The 23,418-nt window shown below is 46.4% G+C and overlaps 3 protein-coding genes across 3 annotated transcripts; 2 read left to right on the top strand and 1 right to left on the bottom strand.

The window, feature by feature from the left end:
• Positions 1-2,973: 2,973 nt before the first annotated feature.
• On the top strand, positions 2,974-9,079 carry crlf1a (cytokine receptor-like factor 1a). The gene is made up of 8 exons (XM_042296910.1): positions 2,974-3,355; positions 5,811-6,089; positions 6,494-6,623; positions 6,720-6,889; positions 7,613-7,845; positions 8,024-8,117; positions 8,225-8,406; positions 8,625-9,079. Exons 1-8 carry the CDS (start codon positions 3,298-3,300, stop codon positions 8,646-8,648), a joined length of 1,170 nt encoding a protein of 389 aa, XP_042152844.1. The 5' UTR covers positions 2,974-3,297; the 3' UTR covers positions 8,649-9,079.
• A 5,060-nt stretch (positions 9,080-14,139) lies between these two features.
• On the bottom strand, positions 14,140-15,579 carry ebi3 (Epstein-Barr virus induced 3). Its single transcript, XM_024443832.2, has 5 exons — positions 15,385-15,579; positions 15,062-15,179; positions 14,728-14,954; positions 14,464-14,630; positions 14,140-14,357 (listed from the first exon to the last, which is right to left on the bottom strand). The coding sequence occupies exons 1-5, from the start codon at positions 15,515-15,517 to the stop codon at positions 14,208-14,210; spliced, it is 795 nt and encodes a 264-aa protein (XP_024299600.1). The 5' UTR covers positions 15,518-15,579; the 3' UTR covers positions 14,140-14,207.
• A 1,500-nt stretch (positions 15,580-17,079) lies between these two features.
• On the top strand, positions 17,080-20,984 carry LOC112266392 (splicing factor YJU2). Its single transcript, XM_024443831.2, has 8 exons — positions 17,080-17,237; positions 17,697-17,797; positions 17,885-18,029; positions 18,149-18,283; positions 18,399-18,580; positions 18,697-18,838; positions 18,927-19,098; positions 19,755-20,984. Exons 1-8 carry the CDS (start codon positions 17,214-17,216, stop codon positions 19,877-19,879), a joined length of 1,026 nt encoding a protein of 341 aa, XP_024299599.1. The 5' UTR covers positions 17,080-17,213; the 3' UTR covers positions 19,880-20,984.
• Positions 20,985-23,418: the final 2,434 nt, after the last annotated feature.

The raw sequence follows: 23,418 nt of genomic DNA, 5'->3' as shown, positions 1-23,418 counted from the left end.
GGGAGGATGAATTGTTCGGAGAAGGACCCTGGGATCAGCCTGGAGAATATCGCCGCCCCAAAGAAGAACTGGAGGTGGCGAGAGCTGAGAGGCGTTGGTATGAGGAGAAGCAACAGCGGCAGCAGGAGCAACAATATCAGGACTACACTACTTGGGAGGAAATAGACAGGTGGGCGGTCGACCCAGGGAGAGTGCCGGAGCCCGCCTGGGATTCGCTGGAGCAGTGCGAAGAGGGTTATAGGAGAATGGAGTTGGAGAGAAAAGCACGGCGGCGCGGAAGGAAGCCCGAGAGTCAGCCCCAAAAATGTATTGGGGGCTCAGGGAGAGTGTGGCAGAGTCAGGAGTCAGACCTGAGCCAACTCCCCCTGTTTACCATAAGGAGCCAGGGATGTTATCAGAGCTATCGGCGAAGCTAAGGGCTGAGTCTGAGAGGGTTGAGGAATTATTGGACAAAATGGAGGAGAGTGCACGGATGGGAGATGAGGAGACACTAGAGGAGGTGTTAATAGAATTGGAGGAGAGTGAAGAGAGAGAGCAGTTGATTTGGCGTAGTATGCAAGATATTCGCCCGACGGAGCGTGTCGGGGATTTGATGGCACCTGGGTCAGCGCTCCATACTCATCCTGAGGTGCGTGTTAGTCGGCTGGTGAAGATTGTGCCAGCCTCACGCACCAGGCCTCCTGTGCACCTCCCTAGCCTTGCACGTCCTGTGCCAGTCCTGCTCTCAGGCTCTCCAGTACGCCTTCACGGTCCGGTCCATCCTGTGCCACCTTCACACACCAGTCCTCCGGTGGCAGCTCCCCGCACCAGGCTTCCTGTGCGTGTCCTCTACCCAGTACCACCAGTTCCAGCACCACGCACCAGGCCTTCAGTGCGCCTCGCCTGTTCAGCGCTGCCAGAGCCTTTCTCCTCTCCAGCGCTGTCGGAGTCTCCCGCCTGTTTAGCGCTGCCAGAGCCTTCCTCCTCTCCAGTGCTGCCGGAGCCTCCCGCCTGTTCAACGCAGCCAGAGCCTTCCTCCTCTACAGCGCTGCTGGAGTCTCCCGCCTGTTCAGCGCAGCCAGAGCCTTCCTCCTCTACAGCGCTGCTGGAGTCTCCCGCCTGTTTAGCGCAGCCAGAGCCTTCCTCCTCTCCTGCGCTGCCGGAGTCTCCCGCCTGTTCAGCGCAGCCAGAGCCTTCCTCCTCTACAGCGCTGCTGGAGTCTCCCGCCTGTTTAGCGCAGCCAGAGCCTTCCTCCTCTCCTGCGCTGCCGGAGTCTCCCGCATGTTCAGCGCTGCCAGAGCCTTCCTCCTCTACAGCGCTGCTGGAGTCTCCTGCCTGTTCAGCGCAGCCAGAGCTGCCAGCCTGCATAGAGCAGCCAGAGCTGCCAGTCTACATGGAGCAGCCTGAGCTGCCAGCCTGCATGGAGCAGCCTAAGCTGCCAGCCTGCATGGAGCAGCCTGAGCTGTCAGCCTGCATGGAGCAGCCTGAGCTGCCAGTCTGCATGGAGCAGCCAGAGCTGCCAGTCTGCATGGAGCAGCCAGAGCTGCCAGTCTGCATGGAGCAGCCAGAGCTGCCAGTCTGCATGGAGCAGCCAGAGCTGCCAGTCTGCATGGAGCAGCCAGAGCTGCCAGTCTGCATGGAGCAGCCAGAGCTGCCAGTCTGCATGGAGCAGCCAGAGCTGCCAGTCTGCATGGAGCAGCCAGCGCTGCCAGTCTGCATGGAGCAGCCAGAGCAGCCAGAGCCACCAGTCAGCCAGGATCCGCCAGTCAGCCAGGATCTTCCAGATCCGCCAGTCAGCCAGGATCTTCCAGATCCGCCAGTCAGCCAGGATTCGCCAGTCAGCCAGGATCTGCCAGAACCACCAGCTAGCCAGGATCTGCCAGAGCCTACTACCTGCCTGAGCTTTCTCTCAGTACTGGGCTTCCTCTCAGTACTGGGCTTCCTCTCAGTGCTGGGCTTCCCCTCAGTGCTGGGCTTCCCCTCAGTGCTTCCCCTGAGCTTCCCCCTCAGCTTCCCCTCAGTCCCGAGCTTCCCCTCAGTCCCGAGCTTCCACCTCAGTCCAGTGGGGTCCTTGGTGAGGGTTATTAGGCCAAGGTCGGCGGCGAGGGTCGCCAATCAAAGGACGCGTTACAGGGGGACTAAGACTTGGTTGGAGTGGGGTCCACGTCCCGAGCCGGAGCCGCCACCGTGGACAGACGCCCACCCGGACCCTCCCCTATGGGTTTAGGTGTGTGGCCGGGAGTCCGCACCTTGGGGGGGGTTCTGTCACGCCTTGGTCTTAGTATTTTGTGTTTTCTTTATTTATTTGGTCAGGCCAGGGTGTGACATGGGTTTATTTTGTGGTGTGTTTTTGTATTGGGGATTTAGTAGGAATCAGGATTGTGGTTGAGTAGGGTTGTCTAGCATAGTCTATGGCTGCCTGAGGCGGTTCTCAATCAGAGTCAGGTGATTCTCGTTGTCTCTGATTGGGAACCATATTTAGGTAGCCTGGGTTTCACTGTGTGTTTGTGGGTGATTGTTCCTGTGTTAGTTGTCACTAGACAGGCTGTATAGGTTTTCACATTCTGTTTGTTGTTTTGTAGATTTAAGTTATTTCATGTATCGTTCATTTTTTCGTTAAAGAACATGAGTAACCACCACGCTGCATTTTGGTCCGACTCTCTTTCAACGGAGGAAAACCGTAACACAGATATCACACACATGCACAAGCATGCACACATAGACACACACACACACACACACACACATAGACACACAGACACACGCACATTGTGTGGGAGTCAGTCATCATGAGGAAGTTCCCTATAATGCTCTGTGACTCAACACTCAACAGCCCCCCAGGCAGAAAAGGAGGGAGAGAGAGAAAATAGGGGAAAGAGTGATTCGGTGAAAGTGAATGGATCTGACTCCTTGACGCATCACAGGCCAAGAGATGGGGGGGGGAGGAAAAGACTGAGGGGAAGAAAAAATGACTGGCGTTTGTGTGGGAAGAGAGAGGAGGAGCTTGAAAAGTATGAACTTGTGTGTGAAGACGCAGACAGACAGAAGTTGAAGCACTAGAATACTAAACGGAGTTTGGAAAAGCTCACGACTACCGATGGTCTCTTTAGAACCGGAGATGGTTTGCTATCAACTGATCAAATAATAGGTTTGGACGGAGCATGAAAGACTCCCCTTCTCGCATCTTCAGACTGCGGTGCTATTCAACTTGAACCCGTGCGGTCCCCTCCTAACCTGTGTAAATTATACTACACTAATAGAAGCGTAAAAAGTGGAGAGTTTACCGATTGAACGAAAGAAGATAAAAGTTGCCATAAAATGTTGTCATTATTATACTTGATTCTGTACATTCCTGCTGTTGTGTCCTCATCGTCACGTAAGTGCAGCAGCTCTTCCATGTGATAACACACGTTGTCTGTAAAGCTGGTTTGGTTGGATATAGCCTACTGTTAGATAATAGCCTACTGTCCTAAACCTTGTTTATGCGCTAAACTCTATTGTTTATGCGGGTTTCATAGGGAATGAGTGTACAAAATAATTGCTCTAACAATTGTAAATCCTACATATTTTGAAAGGATTATCCATAATATTGTTGTCCTAAAAATAACAATGTTTGGTAAATATTAAGTCATTTGAACGCAGGCAATAAGATTTAGTAGGCTACCATATTTTTTCAAACATTTCTAATTAAATTAATAGGCTAAACGTAATTATAATGCATTTCATAAAGAAATAAAATAACATTTGACATGTAAAATAATGCGATATTGCTTTATGTAAAATATTGCTAAATACATTTTAAAATTCAGTTCCATGAACAATCACTAGCCCTTGTAGATTTGATGAAATAATAATCCTATACACAGATCTCGGTTTTCTTGACCATGCTATTGAAAAACTGTGTCCCAAGAGGATGGATTTCAACAGTTCGGCTAATAATTTGTTTAACACATGTAGCACTGGGCTTTTACAGACGGTGACATTATATGGTCGGGTCTCAGGGAATAATTAACCGTCAGTTTAATACAAAGTAAAGTAAATGTATGTCGGCTAGATTTGGTGTCTGTGTCCAGTTTGTGTGTATAGATGAGGTCATAAAACTACGTAGGCCTAGATTATTATTGTCCAACCATTAACTTTTTATGTATTTTCAGTTGTTTCGATTAATGAAGAAATTAATGTATGCGACAGTAGTGAGCCACTGCCTCTATAGCAAGAAGTCTTGGACTTTTATGGCACAGGTGATTGTGCACTGCACTTTCCACAGAGTTGCTGGTTCAAGAGCAAGACTCACTGCCCCCCTCCCCCCCTTTACTCCAGTGATAGATTCATAACAAAGCAATACACGTTTTCTGGAAGGTTATTTTTCCTGGTTTGGATGTGCATCAGCACTCTCCTCACCACTGAAGACCTTTAGGCTGCCTTGTGAACGGTCTCTCGCCTTCCTTTCCATGTCATGTTGATGCTCTCTAGTTGATCTTCTTGTTGTCAACGTTTCCAGTGAAAACTCCCACTCACTCATCATAGTCAAAGTAACTGCCATTCAGAAAACATCACATGGCTCGATATGGCTAAATGTTGCATGACTTCTTGTTTCAATTCACTCACATACAAGGCCTCCGTCAAATGTTCCACGTGTGGCTCCTCTGTCCCGTAGACGGACAGAAACACAGACTACCTTTGAACTGTTCCGTTCAGGAGCGAAAGGTAAACAGGGTTTTAGAAACCAGAGGATTGAAGACTGACATCCAGAACCAGGAGGTTCTAAAACCAGAGGCCATTTTTTATCTTCACAACACCAGTGCTGTAATACAGAGCTTTGGCTCGACAGCTTGTGTGTTTACTTAGATTTAAAGCAATGCTTTTCACCCCTGAGAAACAAACAGGGTGTTGCAGACTTTTGTTCCCTCCAAGCACTTAACACACCTGATCTAACTGACCACCATCTTGGCTCTGTGCCTGGATGGAAAGAAAACACTGCCAAAATGATCAATGCTCAGTCTCAGACATGAACGAAAACAAACATTCTGTACAAGCCGTATAATCAGTGCACAGAACACTCTCACCAGAAGAAAACACTGTTGCACCTTTAAACCGTGATCTGTATGAGCAGCCTTACCTTAGGGGACCTCCTTTCTAGAAACAAATACGATTTTACAGCCCATAGTTACTTCTTCAGAACCCTATGGCTAAAGCCCTTGCGTATTTACGTGAGTAAATACACAAGTGTAATTGCATCTGTCGTTGAGGTCTTTGGACTGAATGTTCTGCTCCTTAATTCAGGGCCATTCCCTCTGCCTGGCCTGTAATACTGCAGTGGTGAGACCATGATTGTTATGGAGCTGGATCGTTTTTTGATTGGCTAATCACGGCCTGGCTTCCTCTCCACGATGATACATTTACAGCGTCAGTGTTGCCAGTGTTTTGGTGTAAATAGTGTGTGTGTATGTGTGGTTGAGGAGGAGTTTAGGTCAAATTAATGTCTTCATAATAGCTTCCTCAAAGCACAACACAGCCTTTATCTGAGGCAGCTGTTCAACACTCATGGCTTGAGGATGAGACTTATAGAGGTCTGACAATGTGATAAACACTCTGGGTCTATGGAAGTGGAAATCTGGGTTCACTACTGACCTGGGAGTTACGGCTGTGTTCTAGAATACAGTAGCCTATTTGTCAAATATTCTCTTCTGAGTCATTGAATCAGTAAAAACACATCTATCTCTCTCTTTCCCCTCTCGTCTGTCTCTTTCCCTCTGCTTACTGGGAATCAATAGTTCAATCAACCATTCTTTAATCCATGTATTCACTCATCCCATCTTTCTCCCCTCCAGAGATGGCTGGGATCTTCCCCCAGGACCCAGCCCTGCCCATCGGCTCCACCCTCACTGCCACATGTTCAGTCAGCCCTGATCTGGGCCTCCACGCCAGCTCTCTGTTCTGGAGCCTGAATGGCCGCCGGCTGCCCAGCTCTTCTTACAGCGTGTTGAGCCCTACGGCCCTCAGTGTCACCCTGCCGGGCCTGCCAGCCTCTAGGCAGAGGTCAGGGGACAACCTGGTGTGTCACAACCATGGAGGACATGTTCTGGCCGGGTCCTGCCTCTACATTGGGAGTAAGTGAAGCAAAACACACACACACACACACACACATCTAGCAGCAGCATCTAGCGCACACACATAGCTAAAAGTTAACAGTGTTATACCAGTCTCATGAGAAACTGTAGGGTCTTTAGTCCTGTTAACTCCTGTGTTATTACACCATGTTGTGGTGCATTACTCCCTTTACTACTCCCTGGACATGGAGTCTGACACACACACGCATACAGGTCTGACATACAGACACACACATACAGTGTTGTCACAGTGCCCTAATCTCAGCGTGACGTCCCTGTTCAACACCTTGTGTTCAGAAAGGGATGGAATCTTGGCAAAGTCCCAGAATTTGAACCCCAGACAGACAGAAGAACATTCTGGACTAAAATATATCCTCTCTCCCGCCACCCACCTTCTCCCTCAGTGCCTCCAGTGAAGCCAGTCAACTTAACCTGCTGGTCCAGAAATACCAAAGACCTGACCTGTCGATGGGCACCGGGAGGACAGGGAGAGACCTTCATCAAGACCAAATACACACTCAAATACAAACTCAGGTACACACTCCTTGCACACACTTAATACACACGCATACACACACATTCTAATACAGTCTGAGTTTAATACACGTGTGTGTGTGTGTGTGTGTGTAGGTGGTATGGCAGAGAGAGAGAATGTGAGGAGTACAATGCCGCCCAGCCGTACTCTTGCTACATACCTCGTGACCTCGCCCTCTTCACGCCCTACGAGATCTGGGTGGAAGCCACCAATCAGCTCGGCTCAGCCACCTCTGATGTCATCACCCTGGATATCCTAGACGTGGGTGAGTGTGTGCGTACGTGCGAGTGTGTGTGTGAGAGAGAGACAGAGACAGATAGAGAGACAGAGAGAGAGTAAGTGCCTGAACTTTGACCCTCTGGCTTTAGAGCTTTACATCTGCCCCAGTTAAAAGTTGCCCTGGGGTACATATCCAGGATCAGCTTACCTAGCCCAAGACCTAACAGTAACCATTAGTGGAGAATCGTAAAACTGACCTAAGATAAACATCTAGGACCAACTTCATCCTACTACTTACATCCCAACCCAGGATTTTGGGGGTGAAGGGGACACACACACACACACACACACACACACACACACACAAATGGGGGAGGACGGGCATTTTGACAAATGGAAGAAGACCAGACACACCCTGCCTTTTGATGAGCTCATTTTCCTTTTACTCATGCTGGGTGGGCACACACACACACACACACACACACACACACACACACACACACACACACACACACACACACACACACACCCTGCGGATGGGGTAGCGCTAGGAAGGTGGGCGATTGACGCTTTACACCACTCGAGTTACTGCTCGCTGCTCCCTCATTTCCCTCCACACTGAAACTAATAACACCTGTGCTGTATGACTTACTGTTATGGTCAGATCCAATTCACTCAGAGAAGAAAGAAATAACCATTATTTTACACGGATCTTTCTGTTATAAAGTAGTTCTGAGTTACGCTACCTCTTTCCCCTCCCCGTCCACAGTAACGACGGACCCGCCGACAGGTGTGAGTGTGAGTCGTGTGGGTAACCTGGAGGACCATCTGAGTGTTCGATGGGAGTCTCCCCCAGCTCTCAAAGACTTCCTGTTCCAGGCCAAGTACCAGATACGCTACCGGCTGGAGGACAACTCAGACTGGAAGGTCATGGATGACGTTGGGAACCAGACATCATGTCGTCTGGCAGGCCTGAGACCGGGTACTGTGTATTTTGTCCAGGTACTGTGTGTGTGTGTGTGTGTGTGTGTGTGTGTGTGTGTGTGTGTGTGTGTGTGTGTGTGTGTGTGTGTGTGTGTGTGTGTGTGTGTGTGTGTGTGTGTGTGTGTGTGTGTGTGTGTGTGTGTGTGTGTGTGCGTGCGCGTGCGTGCATGTGTTAATCCCAGTGTGTTCTATGCAGGTACGCTGTAACCCAGTAGGGATCTTTGGGTCTCGTAGGGCTGGTATCTGGAGTGAATGGAGCCATCCTACTGCTGCTTCTACACCTCATAGTGGTGAGGACGCACACAGACACATACACATGCATACACACACACACACACCTACTGTATGCACACCCAATCACACACACACTCTTAACCCCCTCTCTCCCCTCCTACAGAGCGTGTATTATCAGGTTCGTGTGACTCCAAGTCTGGAGACTCCAATTCTACGTTACGTCGAGAGCTGAAGCAGTTCTTTGGCTGGGTACGGAATCATGCGTATGGCTGCGGCGGCATGTCAATCAAACTCTACGACCAATGGAGAGTCTGGATGCAGAAGAGCCACAAAACACGCAACCAGGTAGGTAAAGGAGCTAAGTAGAACTCACCTGCACTCACATACAACAACCACATGCACAGGCATGCACACAGGCATGCACACAGGCATGCACACAGGCATGCACACAGGCATGCACACAGGCATGCACACAGGTCTTATTGAATCATTTGTATCATCATGTTTGAATCGTTCAGCTTTTCTTGTTCAGGGAAATCCTCATTAGTTTTTCTCTCTCTCAGGTCCTACAAGGGGATAAGTCATAGTACGCATCCCCTGTGCCTTTAAACAACCAGCAACAAAGTCAAGACAACATCATGTGTGTGAAAAATGGTTTCCCCGAAATGCTGTGGTTTTGCATACACCATTCAGCGACTGAAGAAGGGGGCATAAGTACAATTTTGGGTACAGTGTCTCTACAACAGCAGCCCTAGGCTATGCTGCAATTATTTAACAAGACATGGAGGAATAAGAAGTTGAGGAATAGTGATCTTCTTACTGTGGAAATACTGGCTACTGGCAGCTCTGAAAAGCTAGAGATCCACAGCACCCTCTAGTGGAAGCTAACATACTGGGAGGAACAGTGGAGACGGAGGACCATAGTAATGTTTCTAGTCACATCCCAGTCTTAAACCATGACGACCCAATCGGAACTGTCTGTGACCCAATATTTGGGAACCCTGGTCTGCAGTGGGGGGTGGGGGTGGGGGGGTCACCATTACAAGACTATAGACTGACATTGTTGTCTGTATCAGTGTGGAGATCTGTCTTAATAATAAGTAGGGTCAGGAGTTTTTCCTGATCATACGGCCCTGCCCAGGAAAACTTCCTGACCATAATGCTAATGTTTACCTGTGGAGGCAGTTCACCATCTATATTTTTGTACTATCATATTTAAATACTATCTTATTTAAACTATTATGTTCTGTTAGTAAGTTATGTTAGGTTAGTGATCATGTTATTGACTTAATTATGAATTATAGTTTTGTTTGAAAGAGTTTGGAAGTCATTCTATTCACACACACTTGCACACACCCCCAGACACACACCCCCAGACACACACACCCCCAGACACACACACCCACAGACACACACACCCACAGACACACACACCCCCAGACACACACCCACAGACACACACACCCCCAGACACACACACCCCCAGACACACACACCCCCAGACACACACACCCACAGACACACACACCCCCAGACACACACACCCACAGACACACACACACCCCCAGACACACACACCCCCAGACACACACACCCACAGACACACACACCCCCAGACACACACACCCACAGACACACACACCCCCAGACACACACACCCCCAGACACACACCCACAGACACACACACCCCCAGACACACACACCCCCAGACACACACACCCCCAGACACACACACCCACAGACACACACACCCCCAGACACACACACCCCCAGACACACACACCCACAGACACACACACCCCCAGACACACACACCCCCAGACACACACACCCAGACAGACACACACACCCCCAGACACACACACCCCACAGACACACACACACCCCCAGACACACACACCCCCAGACACACACACCCCCAGACACACACCCCCACAGACACACACACCCCCAGACACACACACCCCCAGACACACACACCCCCAGACACACACACCCCCAGACACACACACCCACAGACACACACACCCACAGACACACACACCCCCAGACACACACACCCCCAGACACACACACCCACAGACACACACACCCCCAGATACACACACCCACAGACACACACACCCACAGACACACAGCTGTGTTCCTCTATGCACTTATAGCCTGTAATGTTTCTGTTACTGATGTTACACTGGGGGAACAGGAGAATGATGTTCTCTATGTGTGATCTATACATGACTCCATTAACCCAGTTTATACATGGCTGGTCTTACATCACCAATGACTCCTGTGCCCTGTTTTATTCTAAATGTACTTTGTGACAGAGCATTTTAGGAGTCCAATTTTCATGTTCACTACAGTGGCAAGCTTGTGGCGATACATAATTGGTAGCAACCCGACTGTTTATCCAGCATGTTTAGAGGTCAACGCCCACGTTGTCTGTCTGATGTTGATGACAAGGCTGCAGGTTCCCGTTACTGCGGCCTGCGGGTGTCCTGAGTCAGTGCCTGTTAATAATTAACCCGTGTTTGTTGGTCTGGGCTCTGCCCACAAACTTTAGTTACCTCGCTCTGCCTCTCAGCACCCTTTATGAAAAGATATCCTATACAGTAACTTAAAGCTACACTCAGCAATATGACATCATTATGCCGGTCAGATTTCTCCTTACAGAAACAGCAGCAATGCACATTAGGGAGAGACAATAGTGGCAGTCTTGGTAAATCTGAATTCTGTTGTTGTTTATGTATGTATGTTAAGCAGGAAGTTGCCCCAATATGTGCGATGATATCCTATTGCTGAGTCTCCCTTTGAAGGGTCAGACTGTACCAGAGAGACAGAGGGGGCATCTAACGATTGCTGCAGGTGGGCAAAGTGTAGCTAATTGTCTATGCGTGACTAAATGGGTTTAAACCTCGGTCATCTGCGTGCCACAACATTATTAACCAGCTGAGGTAAAGCCTGTCTTCAGTCGCCTGGGAAGTGTACTCATCACATGGACATCGAGTCGCCTCTATGACACATGAACTCTAAGAAGAGAAGTGAGATGGTGATTCAGGTGTTCCCAGGGCTGCAGAATGGAGATAACGTTTCCTCAGCTTGTAAAGACCATCTATAATTCAGCCTTTGAGGCAGTGTTTTTCCTGAAGAGGCTGGATGGTGCCGGGAGTGAATCAGTGACAGAACAGCAAAGAGTAAAGGGAAGGAAGAAGAGAGGAAAGGGAAGGAAGAAGAGAGGAAAGGGAAGGAAGAAGAGAGGAAAGGGAAGGAAGAAGAGAGTAAAGGGAAGGAAGAAGAGAGTAAAGGGAAGGAAGAAGAGAGGAAAGGGAAGGAAGAAGAGAGGAAAGGGAAGGAAGAAGAGAGTAAAGGGAAGGAAGAAGAGAGTAAAGGGAAGGAAGAAGAGAGTAAAGGGAAGGAAGAAGAGAGGAAAGGGAAGGAAGAAGAGAGTAAAGAGAGAGCAAGATCTGTGTGCACGGAGTAGAGTTGTCAACGTATTCTGGGATACCTTTTGACTGAAGTGGTCTAACAAAGTTTTGTCGACAGACGTGAAGCAGGAAGGACCCGTAGAGGATATGCTTGGACTAACAGAGGATCAAACCAGACCGAATCTCTTCTCCTGCTTGTTATTATTGTGCTGATTGGTGGTTGCATTTCTAGCTGCCAGTGAATCACAGGGCTGCCCACACAGACACAACTGACTGCTCTGGGAGAGAAAGCATTCTCTGAGGATTGGCAACCCTAGCTGGGAGTGACAGAAGAACAAAGTGTAAAAGAGGAATAGAGGAGGGGGTAGGAAAATAGAGAGAGAGATCGACAAATCATGTAGGTTAAGAGGCTTCCGATAATTGCTGGCAGAGAGAAAGGTTTATTGAAGACATCTGTTATGCAACATGTTTAAATGAAAACTTGAATTTAGTTGACAGGGACCGTACTCAACACTGTCATATTTCTGTTTTAACATCAATGGAAAAGTGAAATGTAGAAGCTCTAGAAACTGGAGTAGCAGGAATATGGGAAAAAATATATATTTTTGTTTTACATGACTGGAAAATAAACATGATCATTATCATCACCATCATTACTTGTTGCTAGGGCCAGGCCCCGGGCGCTATGCTCTCCCTCCAACCATTGGCTACGTCAACCATGACCGCACCAAGCACAGTAGCCCCGCCTACACCTTCCACAGACGTATGAGCAGCAGCAGTAAGTCTCTGAGGTCAATCTCAGTCTCCTTGCTTTTTTCTCTTGTTTGGTGAGTAGACCTTATTCACACCGTTGCCGTGAGGATTCACACTCCAGGCTAGTAGGGCAGGAAGCAGAAGTCGATGGAAAATACTGCTGACATTTTCCTAAAGTTTGACCTTTAAATTCACCTTTGACCTTTATTATTATTAATTATTGTGTGTTCTTCTCCACAGTGGTCTCCGTGGATTGCAGTCCAGGACCCCAGTACCACATCGATGCCAAGATGACCCGGTTCGGCCGCGTCGGTACCCCTTCTTACTCTATGCTAGGCAGGGCAAGACGCGCCGTTTAGACTAGCTACTCCCTGAATCAGATAAATTGTTCAACCAAACTGTATTACCCCAGTGGGCATTTGTTGCTGGACATTCTTTACATTCTCTCTCACCCCCTCTCTCTCTCTCTTTATCTCTCTCACCCCTCTCTCTCCTCCCCTCTCTCTTCCAGACTGCAGGTCCCTACAGCCCAGAGAAAGCTCATCTTAGACCTTCCTCCTACACTATTTGCTCTCTGTCACGCTACTGTATAATGCATTCCCGGTACAAATGAAAGAGAGAGACAGAGGGGGTAAAGAGTGACGCTATATGATTCATATCATTCTTTTAAAAAAATAATTTGACCCCCTTTTCATAGTATCCAATTATTTTTAGTAGTTACTATCTTGTCTCATCGCTACAACTCCCGTACGGGCTCAGGAGAGACGAAGGTCGAGAGTCCTCCGAAACACAACCCAACCAAGCCACACTGCTTCACAGCGCGCATCCAACCCGGAAGCCAGCCGCACCAATGTGTCGAAGGAAACACCGTGCCCCTAGCGACCTGGTCAGCGTGCACTGCGCCGGCCCGCCACAGGAGTCGCTAGTGCGCGATGAAACAAGGATATACCTACCGGCCAAACTCCCCCTAACCCGGACGACGCTAGGCGTCGCCCCACGGACCTCCCGGTCGCGGCCGGCTGCGACAGAGCCTGGGCTCCAACCCAGAGTCTCTGGTGGCACAGCTAGCACTGCGATGCAGTGCCTTAGACCATTGCGCCACCCGGGAGATGATTAATATCATTTTAATCATCCTCCCAGGTACACCCACCCTAACTAGGTACTAGGTAGGAGCTCCATCAGAAGACCGGTCCATGACCTCTGGACCAGGACGCTACAACAGTACTGATCCCAGCGTCTACCTCACACGACAGCCGTCCTTCTCTATGCAGGTTCATAGCGTGATCTTTTATTTATGTAGGCTGTAGGTGTATTCAATTAGCTTTTTAGCTATTTATTTATGTACAATTTAACATTTTGTATAGTATTTTCTTGCATATATCTTCCTCTAAATTAGAGTATTGGGATGTTTCCCTTAAAATAAAGTTGGATGTGATTTTAATTTTGATCCAGAGCCGGACTACCCGGGCCAGCGATCAGTCTCAGAAGCCTGGGCCAGGGACCCACAGCCCGGAGAAGGTCCTGCTCCACCTCCCCAGACCTCCTGCCTTCTCCCTGGGCATCAGACACTCAGAGTTCATTACTCCTCTGGTGGTGGTTGTTTCCGACTGATTTTTATTGGAGATTCACACGGAGTTTGTGGAAATGCTGGAGTCAGTTCTGAGTTAAATACCACTGTGTTGTTTTAATGAGCACATTTAGCACAATGTTGGAAACATGCTTTACAAATCAAGTGTTTTTATTATCATTGTTAAGTCAAGTTGTGGTTTACAAATGCGGTTGATCTGTGTTGATCTATGTGTGGGATCTGTGTGTGTGTGTGTGTGTGTGTGTGTGTGTGTGTGTGTGTGTGTGTGTGTGTGTGTGTGTGTGTGTGTGTGTGTGTGTGTGTGTGTGTGTGTGTGTGTGTGTGTGTGTGTGTGTGTGTGTACACATGCGCATATATGCCTGTGTTATCTCAGTGTGTGTGTTCAGTGTGCAGGTATAGTGACAGTAATAGGTAGGCTCCAATCACTGCTCTGTCCCAGCCCCATCAGTTCCATGGAACACACCTGAACTAGATAAGACCTCTCAGGAGACAGCCCTGGTAGAACTTTCTTGGTGTCCTCAAACGGATCCAACTACAGAGACAAAGGGAGACAGAGAGATTGAGAGGGGGGGGGAAGAGAGAGTGAGAAAAGGGGAGAAAGACAGGGTCGCACAGACACAATAAGAGTCTGCACTCACAGTGATCTCATGTGGGGTACCCTTGTTGTCCCAGTGGTATCTGACTTGGTACTTCAGGGGGAAGAGGGTGTGGTCAGACCAGGAAGGGGGAGGGGCCCACTTCACTAACAGCCTCAGCTTCCCGGGAATGACTTGCACAGTCACATTCACAGGGGGGTCCGGCTTCACTACACACACACACACACACACACACACGTTCACAATGATTCTGCTACTACTATTCCAATAGGTGGGAGACTCAGAGACAGAGGGACAGGTTCTTACCAATGTCCTCTACAGTGAAGGCCTGTAGGTGGGAGGCGCTGCCCATACGGTTGACTCCTGTGATGTTGAGCTTGTAAGATGTGTAGAGCTTTAAACCCTTTAGGACACAGAGCCACCTTGCCCCTGGAGAGGAGCCATTCACCCCAGGGAGAGAGGACTCTGGGCTGGGGAGAGGATGCACGGAGGTAGGGTAGGGATGGCACTGCTGGATCTCTCCGCCTTTCATACTAGGACATACGGAGAGATTAACTAAGAAATGGGGATGTTTTGAAGTCTATAAGCTTCTCTCTCAAACGCTTTCTCACACACACACACACACAAACAAATAGTTTACCTGTAGGTGGCGATGTACTGTATGGGAAGCTGGGTCTGTGGAGGCTCAGGCCATGAGCAGAGGGCTTTGAAGGGGTAACTGGGAGACCAGCAACGTACCTCTGGAGGGGAGGGGGGGTCTGCCAGTGGCATAGGATACACACACTCAGAAGTCACCCCTCAAATACACTCAGGGGAGAGGGAGAGAGCAGTGGAAGGGGAGAGAGAAAAGGGCGAGACAGAGAAAGGAAAGAAACAGGGGATGTGGAGATGGAAGGAAATGAGAGAAGATGGCTATCTTTAAGTATTCCAGACAGGTCCTCATTTCTGAGAATGCAGTCTCACCCCTTTCTGCTCTGTTCTCTCCTGATGGAACCGTCAGAACCGTCCCATCGCTGCTGAGTACACCGCTGAGAAGAGTCACCACAGCACACACACACAGCCAGAACAGAACACACACACAATGCTGGACGTACATTCCTCTTATGTTAAGAACAGACAGGCTACAGTGACTGACTGACTGACTGACTGACTAATATTCTAATATTAACAGTTCTGCAAACCTGCCCACAATCCAAAGTCTCCTCTCATTGGCTGGATTCCAAATAAAGTCCCTATCCCCTAGCTAACAGTGCCTGCCCTAGGTTGATTTGATATTGTGCAACACTAGGGTTGTAAAACTACAGGTAATTTACCAAACATGGAACATGGAAATCTATGTTAACTTTGGTAATTCATACTTTTACAAATGTACTCATATAAAATATTAATTAATTAATTATTATCCATTAATTTCTAGGTTAGAACAGGGCTCAGAACAGGGCTCTCCAACCCTGTACTGGATAGCTACCGTCATGTAGGTTTTCACTCCAACCCCTCTTGTAACTAACCTGATTCAGTTTATCAACCAACTAATTATTAGAATCAGGTCCATATGGTTCTAGAGAAAATGACATAATTAATGAAAAAAACATTTGAATCTACAATGACATATGTATGTAAAATGTATAGGTAAAATGTATGTATATGTAGCAAAAAAAGCTGTAAAAAAACTAAGATATTTGTCCTCCGAAGGGGTAAAACAAATCTAAATAAACAATGACGTAGTTTGCAATTAACTCTTCACCTGCCACCAGTTTGGCCAAAATATTTACGTTTAGATTGTGAAAATATAAACAATTTTTCATGCTGAACCTCTCCTATTGGGGCTACCAAGTGGCGCAGCGGTCTAAGGCACTGCATCTCAGTGCTTGAGCCTGAGCTCAATTCCAGGCTGCATTACAACCAGCCTGTGATTGAGAGTCCCACAGGGTGGTGCACAATTGGCCCAACATCTGGGTTTGGCCAGTGTAGGCCTTCATTGTAAATAAGAATTTGTTCATAACTGACTTGCCTAGTTAAATAAAAAAATGTTTAACAAAATTGACCAAGCATATGATGATAATCACAGGAAATTAATTTTAGTGCTGTAAAAAAACACTGGAAAATGTTTCAGTTGCTCATTAGCTTTCATGCTATATAACATGAGATCTCGTACTGAGGAGACATCCTAAAGTTATCACAGGAAATAAAGGCCTTATCACTATGAGCCATTTAAAATATCTGTTTTTATTCACTGCTATAAACAACATGTATATTGAAAGAATCCTCTCTAATGAGCCACTTTACAAATCTCACCAAGTTGGTAAACCCTGTTGGAAAAATGCGGTAGCGTGATTGCCTTTCACGACAGCAACTCAGATTCAAGTCCCGGTTCCTCAGTTCACAAAAAATAACTTCTTCTTTTTTCTTCAATGAATGTCATTCTGAAACCCTCTCTTGTGATGGCAAATTTAATCCATAATTTATAATATTGCTGTGATGCAGATCCATGTTGACACTCTATTCCATAGATACTGTGGTAGGGACTGAACCCCACTTTCATGGACACAATCATTGTTTTGAATTCAAATATAAATCATAAAATTATATTTATATATTTATTCATATTAAATGCGTGCTTTTCGACATGAGCGACTGTTATTGTGAAGACTGGACCTAGACTGGAAGCGGAAGTTATTTTCTGCTCTGCTCAGACATCGCATTAACAGCAAGCTAGCGATCTGTTTAGCTAACATCATCACAGTTTATCCTTCCATTTCGTCGCTACAGTTCGCTTTTATTTTCAATTAAGAATGTCAGAAAGAAAAGTGTTAAACGTATGTACAATTCTTGTTTGCTATGTCTTGATTTCTTCTCGATTCGCTGAAAACGGGCAGTTGTTTAGCGAATGCAATGTTTGCTAGCTAGCAGCAAGCTGCGTGTTGCTAATCAGTCTTGGCCATTGAAGCAAAAACTGTTCTATGCTTATCATGACACCTAGTTACACAATAGCAGTAGTTAGCTCAATACGCTTAGCTAGCTATATAGCTAGTAGTCGTACTCATTGTTGCTAACTAGCTAGCTATGTTTCCTGTCTATCTTTGCTTAATGAGGATATACTGATTAGAATAGGCTCTCACTGTAAACTTTGAATATTTTCATCTCTTTGTGAATTGTGTTTGTCTAATTATTCTATGTTTTACTCTCGTTGTAGCTATTGACTGATAAAGGCAATGTGAATCAGATATTTTGTAGTTAAATTACACTGCTGACTGACTGTGCTCGCTCTTCTGTAGAAATACTACCCGCCAGACTTCGACCCGGCTAAAATACCCAAACTTAAGCTCCCTAAAGACAGGCAGTATGTGGTCCGGCTGATGGCTCCCTTCAACATGAGGTATGTCAACACTCTACAACCCTGCCCAGAAACAGGTACCATGAGGTGTGTGTGCTCTGACCCTGTCCCTGCGTGTGTGCCTTCAAGGTGTAAGACTTGTGGGGAGTACATTTACAAGGGGAAGAAGTTCAACGCCCGTAAGGAGACTGTGATGAATGAGCTCTACATGGGACTGCCCATCTTCCGCTTCTACATCAAGTGTACAAGATGCCTGGCTGAGATCACCTTTAAGGTAAATCTGTTTCTGCGTGTGTGTGTATACTCACCCAGTGTGTGTCTGTAGACTAATCCATAAAACATCAACTACGTCTTAGAACGTGTGTGTACTCACCCAGTGTGTGTTGTCTATAGACTGATCCGGAGAACACAGACTATGCCATGGAACACGGTGCCACAAGGAACTTCCAGGCGGAGAAACTTCTAGAGGAGGAGGAGAAGAAGATAACTAAGGACAGAGAGGAGGAAGAGTTGAACAACCCTATGAAGGTATATCTCTAGAAACAGTGCTGGAGAACCTGACAGACTGGTGATATGTTCTCTACCAGGTTTGTAGAGAACAGTACTGATGTTGTGTTGAAGAGCCGTACTGATGATGTTCTAGGTGTTGGAGAACCGTACGCGGGACTCTAAGATGGAGATGGAGGTTCTGGAGAATCTTCAGGAGCTCAAGGAGTTGAACCAGAGACAGGCTTCGGTGGACTTTGAGGGAATGCTGGGAACATACAAAGAGCTGGAGCAGAGGACCAAAGAGCAGGAGAAGGAGGAAGACGAGAGGGAGACACGGTGAATACAGACAGAGAGGGAGGTTGATGAGAAGAAAGAGGGAAATTGTTAAGGAATTTTTTTGAGAAATGGTGCAAGTATAGCAAAATAACAAAATGGTTGTGTATGTGTTACAGGGAGATGCTAGAGAGAGCTCTAGTGAAGAGGTTAAGAGACTCTGACTCTGACTCAGACCAGGAGAACAGCAGTAGACCAAAGAAACCCAGCACAGACAGACCTACTGACATCCTCACCACAGACAGACTCACTGACCCACAGGTAACACACACAGACCAAACACACCCACAGGCCTCACAATACATGTTAACCAACATGCCTACTTATGTCCTGTGTGTTGTTTCTGCAGGGCCTGTCAGTGGGGGGGGTGAAGAAGGCCAAGGTGGAGAGCTGGGAGAGAAGTGTGGGGGGGCTGGGAGGTGGAGGGGTACTGGGAACACTGGTGGTGAGGAAGAAACCAGTGACCTCTGTCCCCAAACCTGGTACCACAGTAACTCCTGCAGGCTCTAACACACAGACAGGTGAGCTATGGAGGCTTTGACAGAAGCTGCAATATCGAAATGACTTTGTATACACGGGTGATTTCCTGTTCTGCAGGCGCCTAGCCGAACTAGTGTGCTTACATACTCCTTTAAAAGACCTTCGCTTGAAAAACTAGAAAAAAAATCAGTAACAGTACTTTGTGCATTTTGAGACGTTGTAGCCAGTGTACACTTCTTCAAAATAGAACTCAACAAATCTGGCATAGTTTTACATTTTTTAAATTAAAAAAAAAACTTGATCCACAATTTCGTGATATCCAATTGGTATTTAGTCTTGTCCCATCGCTGCAGCTCCCGTATGGACTTGGGAGAGGCGAAGGTCGAAATTAATGCGTCCTCCAAAACACGACCCCGCCAAGCCGCACTGCTTCTTGACACACTGCTCGCTTAACCCGCAAATCCAGCCGCACCAATGTGTCGGAGGAAACACCGTACAGCTGGCGACCAAAGTCATTTTGCCAAGGAGATCTTAGCCGTGCAATTTTATATCCAACTAATATGTTTGGTGCAGTATTTCTCAATGAAAGAATTTGAACGACAACAAAGACTTTATTGAAGAATCTCTACTGTTGACCAATCACTGACGAAGGGGCGTAGACTTTGTCATTCTAACCTCGGTACTTCCTGCTTTGCAGTTTCAAAGGCAGCTGCTACTGTACTGATGGAGGCTACTAAGCCAATCACAGCACAGAATGGGTCGTCGTCACTCAGTCTCCTGGGGGCGTATTCTGACAGTGATGACAGCAACAACAGTGAATGAGAGAGCCTGGCGATGCTTTGGCTCACCAAAATGCTCAGTCGGTGTCTGAACTTCGTCATATGGAAATGTGTTGATATGTTGTTGGGCAATTCACCTCTTCCACACAACCCAGAACAGTTTTGGATTTTCAAGATCACAACATAAGGATGGTTATTAGGTGTAAGAAAGGGGTAAGCAATTTGATGCCTGTGATGATTTAAAACTACTGTATTTGTTTCAGGGTATATAGGAGAGTTAAAGGGCTGAATTGTATCATTCTGCCTTGTGACCCCTACCCCAATGTAATTAGTTTTCACCTGTGATTTTAGAAAATATATTTTGAAATGTCCGTCTACCAACTACCCTCCAACTTTGTAAAGGTGTAAGTCATGTTTTGGCTTTTCATTATATACTCATTTACCTCTAAATCAGTGGTTCTCTAAATGTTTTCTTGCACTGTGGCACATTCTAAACTATTTTCTCTTATGCCCTACCCATTCTGATTTTTTGTTGTTGTTGAATACAATGTCTGAGTTTTCTGGAGTCATAAAAATGTACTTTAGGTCCAAGCTAAGTTTTAAAAATGTTTTATTTTTAAGTTGTGTGTTATAGGGCAAGGGTCTCTGAACCGGTCCTGGAGAATGTAAATGTAGGCCTGTGTTGCAGATAAACAATTGTATTTCTATGGAACCTTTATTTATCTAGCCAAGTCAGTTAAAGAACAAATTCTTATTTACAAAGACAGCCTAGTGGGTTAACTGCCTTGTTCAGGGTCAGAATGACAGATTTTGTACCTTGTCAGCTCAGGGATTGGATCTAGCAACCTTTCGGTTACTGGCCCAACGCTCTAACCACTAGGCTACCTGCCACAAAGAGGTTACTTGATAACCATCTACACATGACTTTACCCAGAGACTTCCATTCTCTGCTGTAGTAGGCTGCTTTTGTGAGTTTAGAACATGAAATCAATGTGTCAGAAGCAGATATCTTTTCCTAAAATGCTCCTTGATTGAACTTCCAAGTTATCACACTAAATTTGTTGCTAAACAGGCATTGGTGTGGACTTGACTCAACAACAATCAAGTGATTGTAACAATGGCAACAATAAAATAAAAGGTTCTCTCTCGCACACAGTCCAGTCTAACTCCCCACTTGTCCTGGGGAACTAGTAAATTCCGATGTCCTCTTTCTCTTCCACCTCATCTGGCATGGAAAGTTAGATTTGGCCCCTGTCTCCAATGCTGTACAGCACGTCAACTCTCCTCCTGCACATTCATTGTGACACGCTTGCATCGTGCCGTGTCTCTGTGGAAGCAGATGTGGATGGGGCGGTTCAAATGTATTGCTGGCTACTAATGCGTTTGGAATGAAAGATGAAACTATCAATGCCAGATCAACATTGCCATCTGCCGGGATGGTAGGGTACATTTCCGAAAGGGGCTTGGCAGGCTCTTTATTTGAGCTGCTGAGCTCTCCTGGCAGGCTGGCACGTGCCCTGTAAGTGGAGTTTTTGTTTATTCCTAAAAACACTTTTTTTTAAGTGAATAGAAAATATATACATTTAGCTAAAATATTCAGACAGCCTGCGTTAAATAGTATAAATGTAAGCCAAAGTTTTTTTTTTGGGGGGGCGGGTTGTCAGTAAACAATATTAAATGTTGGCCCATTCATTCTCAGTTTCGCTCACACGTCACTATCACTATGTGGTAAAGATCTCTGAGCCCGAGCCTCACACTGATTGTCATGACGATGATGATTCTGGTCCAGTACGAGTGACATTCCATGAAAATGGAATTGGGTACTGCTGAATCAGTGAAGGTAACCCAAAGTGGACTTGTGATAATTTTTTTGTGTTTCTTCCACCCAGAGGGAGCTGGGGACAAGACCTGTTACTTGCTTTGCTCTAAGAAACAGAGTGCCATTGAAAGGAGTGATTACTGGGATAAGGTGGAGAAACTGTAATAGATGATTCCCGGTGTCTGTGACACCCGCCGTTTGGTGCAACGCAGACCCGGTCGTGAGAATGGTGAAACAGAGGAGTCGCTGCCTTTTTAATTCTGAGTCGTTACCCAACAAAGTCATGCTAGGCTATATCACTTATCCCGTAAGAGCTTTTGTGCCGAACCCACTACGGTGTTTCAGGTGCCGAGCTTGCAACAGTGTGTAGAAGGGAGATTCCTATATGTGAGAAGTGTACAGGAGGGCATGGGACAATGGATTTTGTAGCATCGATAAAGCAGTATGTGTTAACTGTAGGGTAGCCCTTGGTCATGACTATGTGTTCCATTACATTACACATAAGTCATTGGATGAAGGAGTCTTCTGTAGGGGGGAGTTTTGTTAAGAACTGCAACGCTCGGTCTGAACATTAACACGCATCGCTTGTGGTATGGTTTTGGAAGCATAAGGACCTTATCTTTCATATAAAAAAACAAGCGGTTTAATTGATACACAACTTTATAGGGTTAAGGTTCCCACATGACCATATTTCCATGTTACAGCTCTTGTTTACGGAAAACAGACATATGACAGAGTGTGCTAATTAGCTATTTGTGTCTCCGAACACCTGTGTGTCAACAGAAGATAGATGCCACAAATGTGTTTTCACTGAAAATTACTGTCAGCTGCAACTGTGTTAAAGAAACTGCTTTTAAACACAGCAAGGTGACCAGGGACAATGGTATGGTTCAACAGTACAAATACTACCTACGCCCTTAGGGTTCTTGGAACTCAAAACGGCCCATCAAAAGGTTCTTCCAGGAACCCCATAGGGGGTCGGGTTCATGGTAGGACCTCCTTACTTGGTGGGGGTTCTTGCAGGTTTCTCCCTTGTATGATCTAAATATATATTTTTTGTGATGATACCATCTATCTTTACATATTTGTGCAAATCTTTCTAAAACAGAAAATGGACACAATTCAATGGATATCAATCAACAAAGAGTTAAGAATATGTAGGCTATAAGAATATGCTGAATGTAAAATAAAATAACTTTTGATAATGCTTTTCATACACATACCTTGGTTATAATGTAGAGGCTTATGGGATATTCATTGAAGAGGTAAGGGGGAGGATGGTAAATGTGATCTGCATAACATACCAATACCAATTGACATACCTTTGTATGCCTCGTCTGTATACCTACAGACACAAAAGTGAGCATTTCACTGTACCCCACAATTACAAATGCGACCCTGTGTGTGTGACTAATAAAATCATCTAATCTAACTGGTTAAATGGACATTAAGTGTATGTTTTGCATTTGTGATATTATTTTGAGGTAATTTGAAAGTAGAGGGATTTATGTTTCTAGAACAATACTGCAATTGAGAATCGATTCACGTTTAGATGGAGTATTTGTCTGTTTTGGTTTCCAGAGCCAATTCACCAATTAAACAGAAAATGTAAGGTCCTTGGACTAATGAGTAACGTTAGGCTCCTTTAGTCCAATATTGGGCTAACTGTAGGGGTGCTCATGTTACTGGGGATCAGAAATGTCCAGTGCCAGAGGCAGGTTGAAGTTGCCATGATCAGAGTTGTACAGAAGGTGTCATATGCT

This window comes from Oncorhynchus tshawytscha, linkage group LG14 (genome assembly GCF_018296145.1).
Source record: "Oncorhynchus tshawytscha isolate Ot180627B linkage group LG14, Otsh_v2.0, whole genome shotgun sequence".
NCBI classification, from domain to species: Eukaryota; Metazoa; Chordata; class Actinopteri; order Salmoniformes; family Salmonidae; genus Oncorhynchus; species Oncorhynchus tshawytscha.
This window is presented reverse-complemented; position numbering and strand designations above follow the sequence as displayed.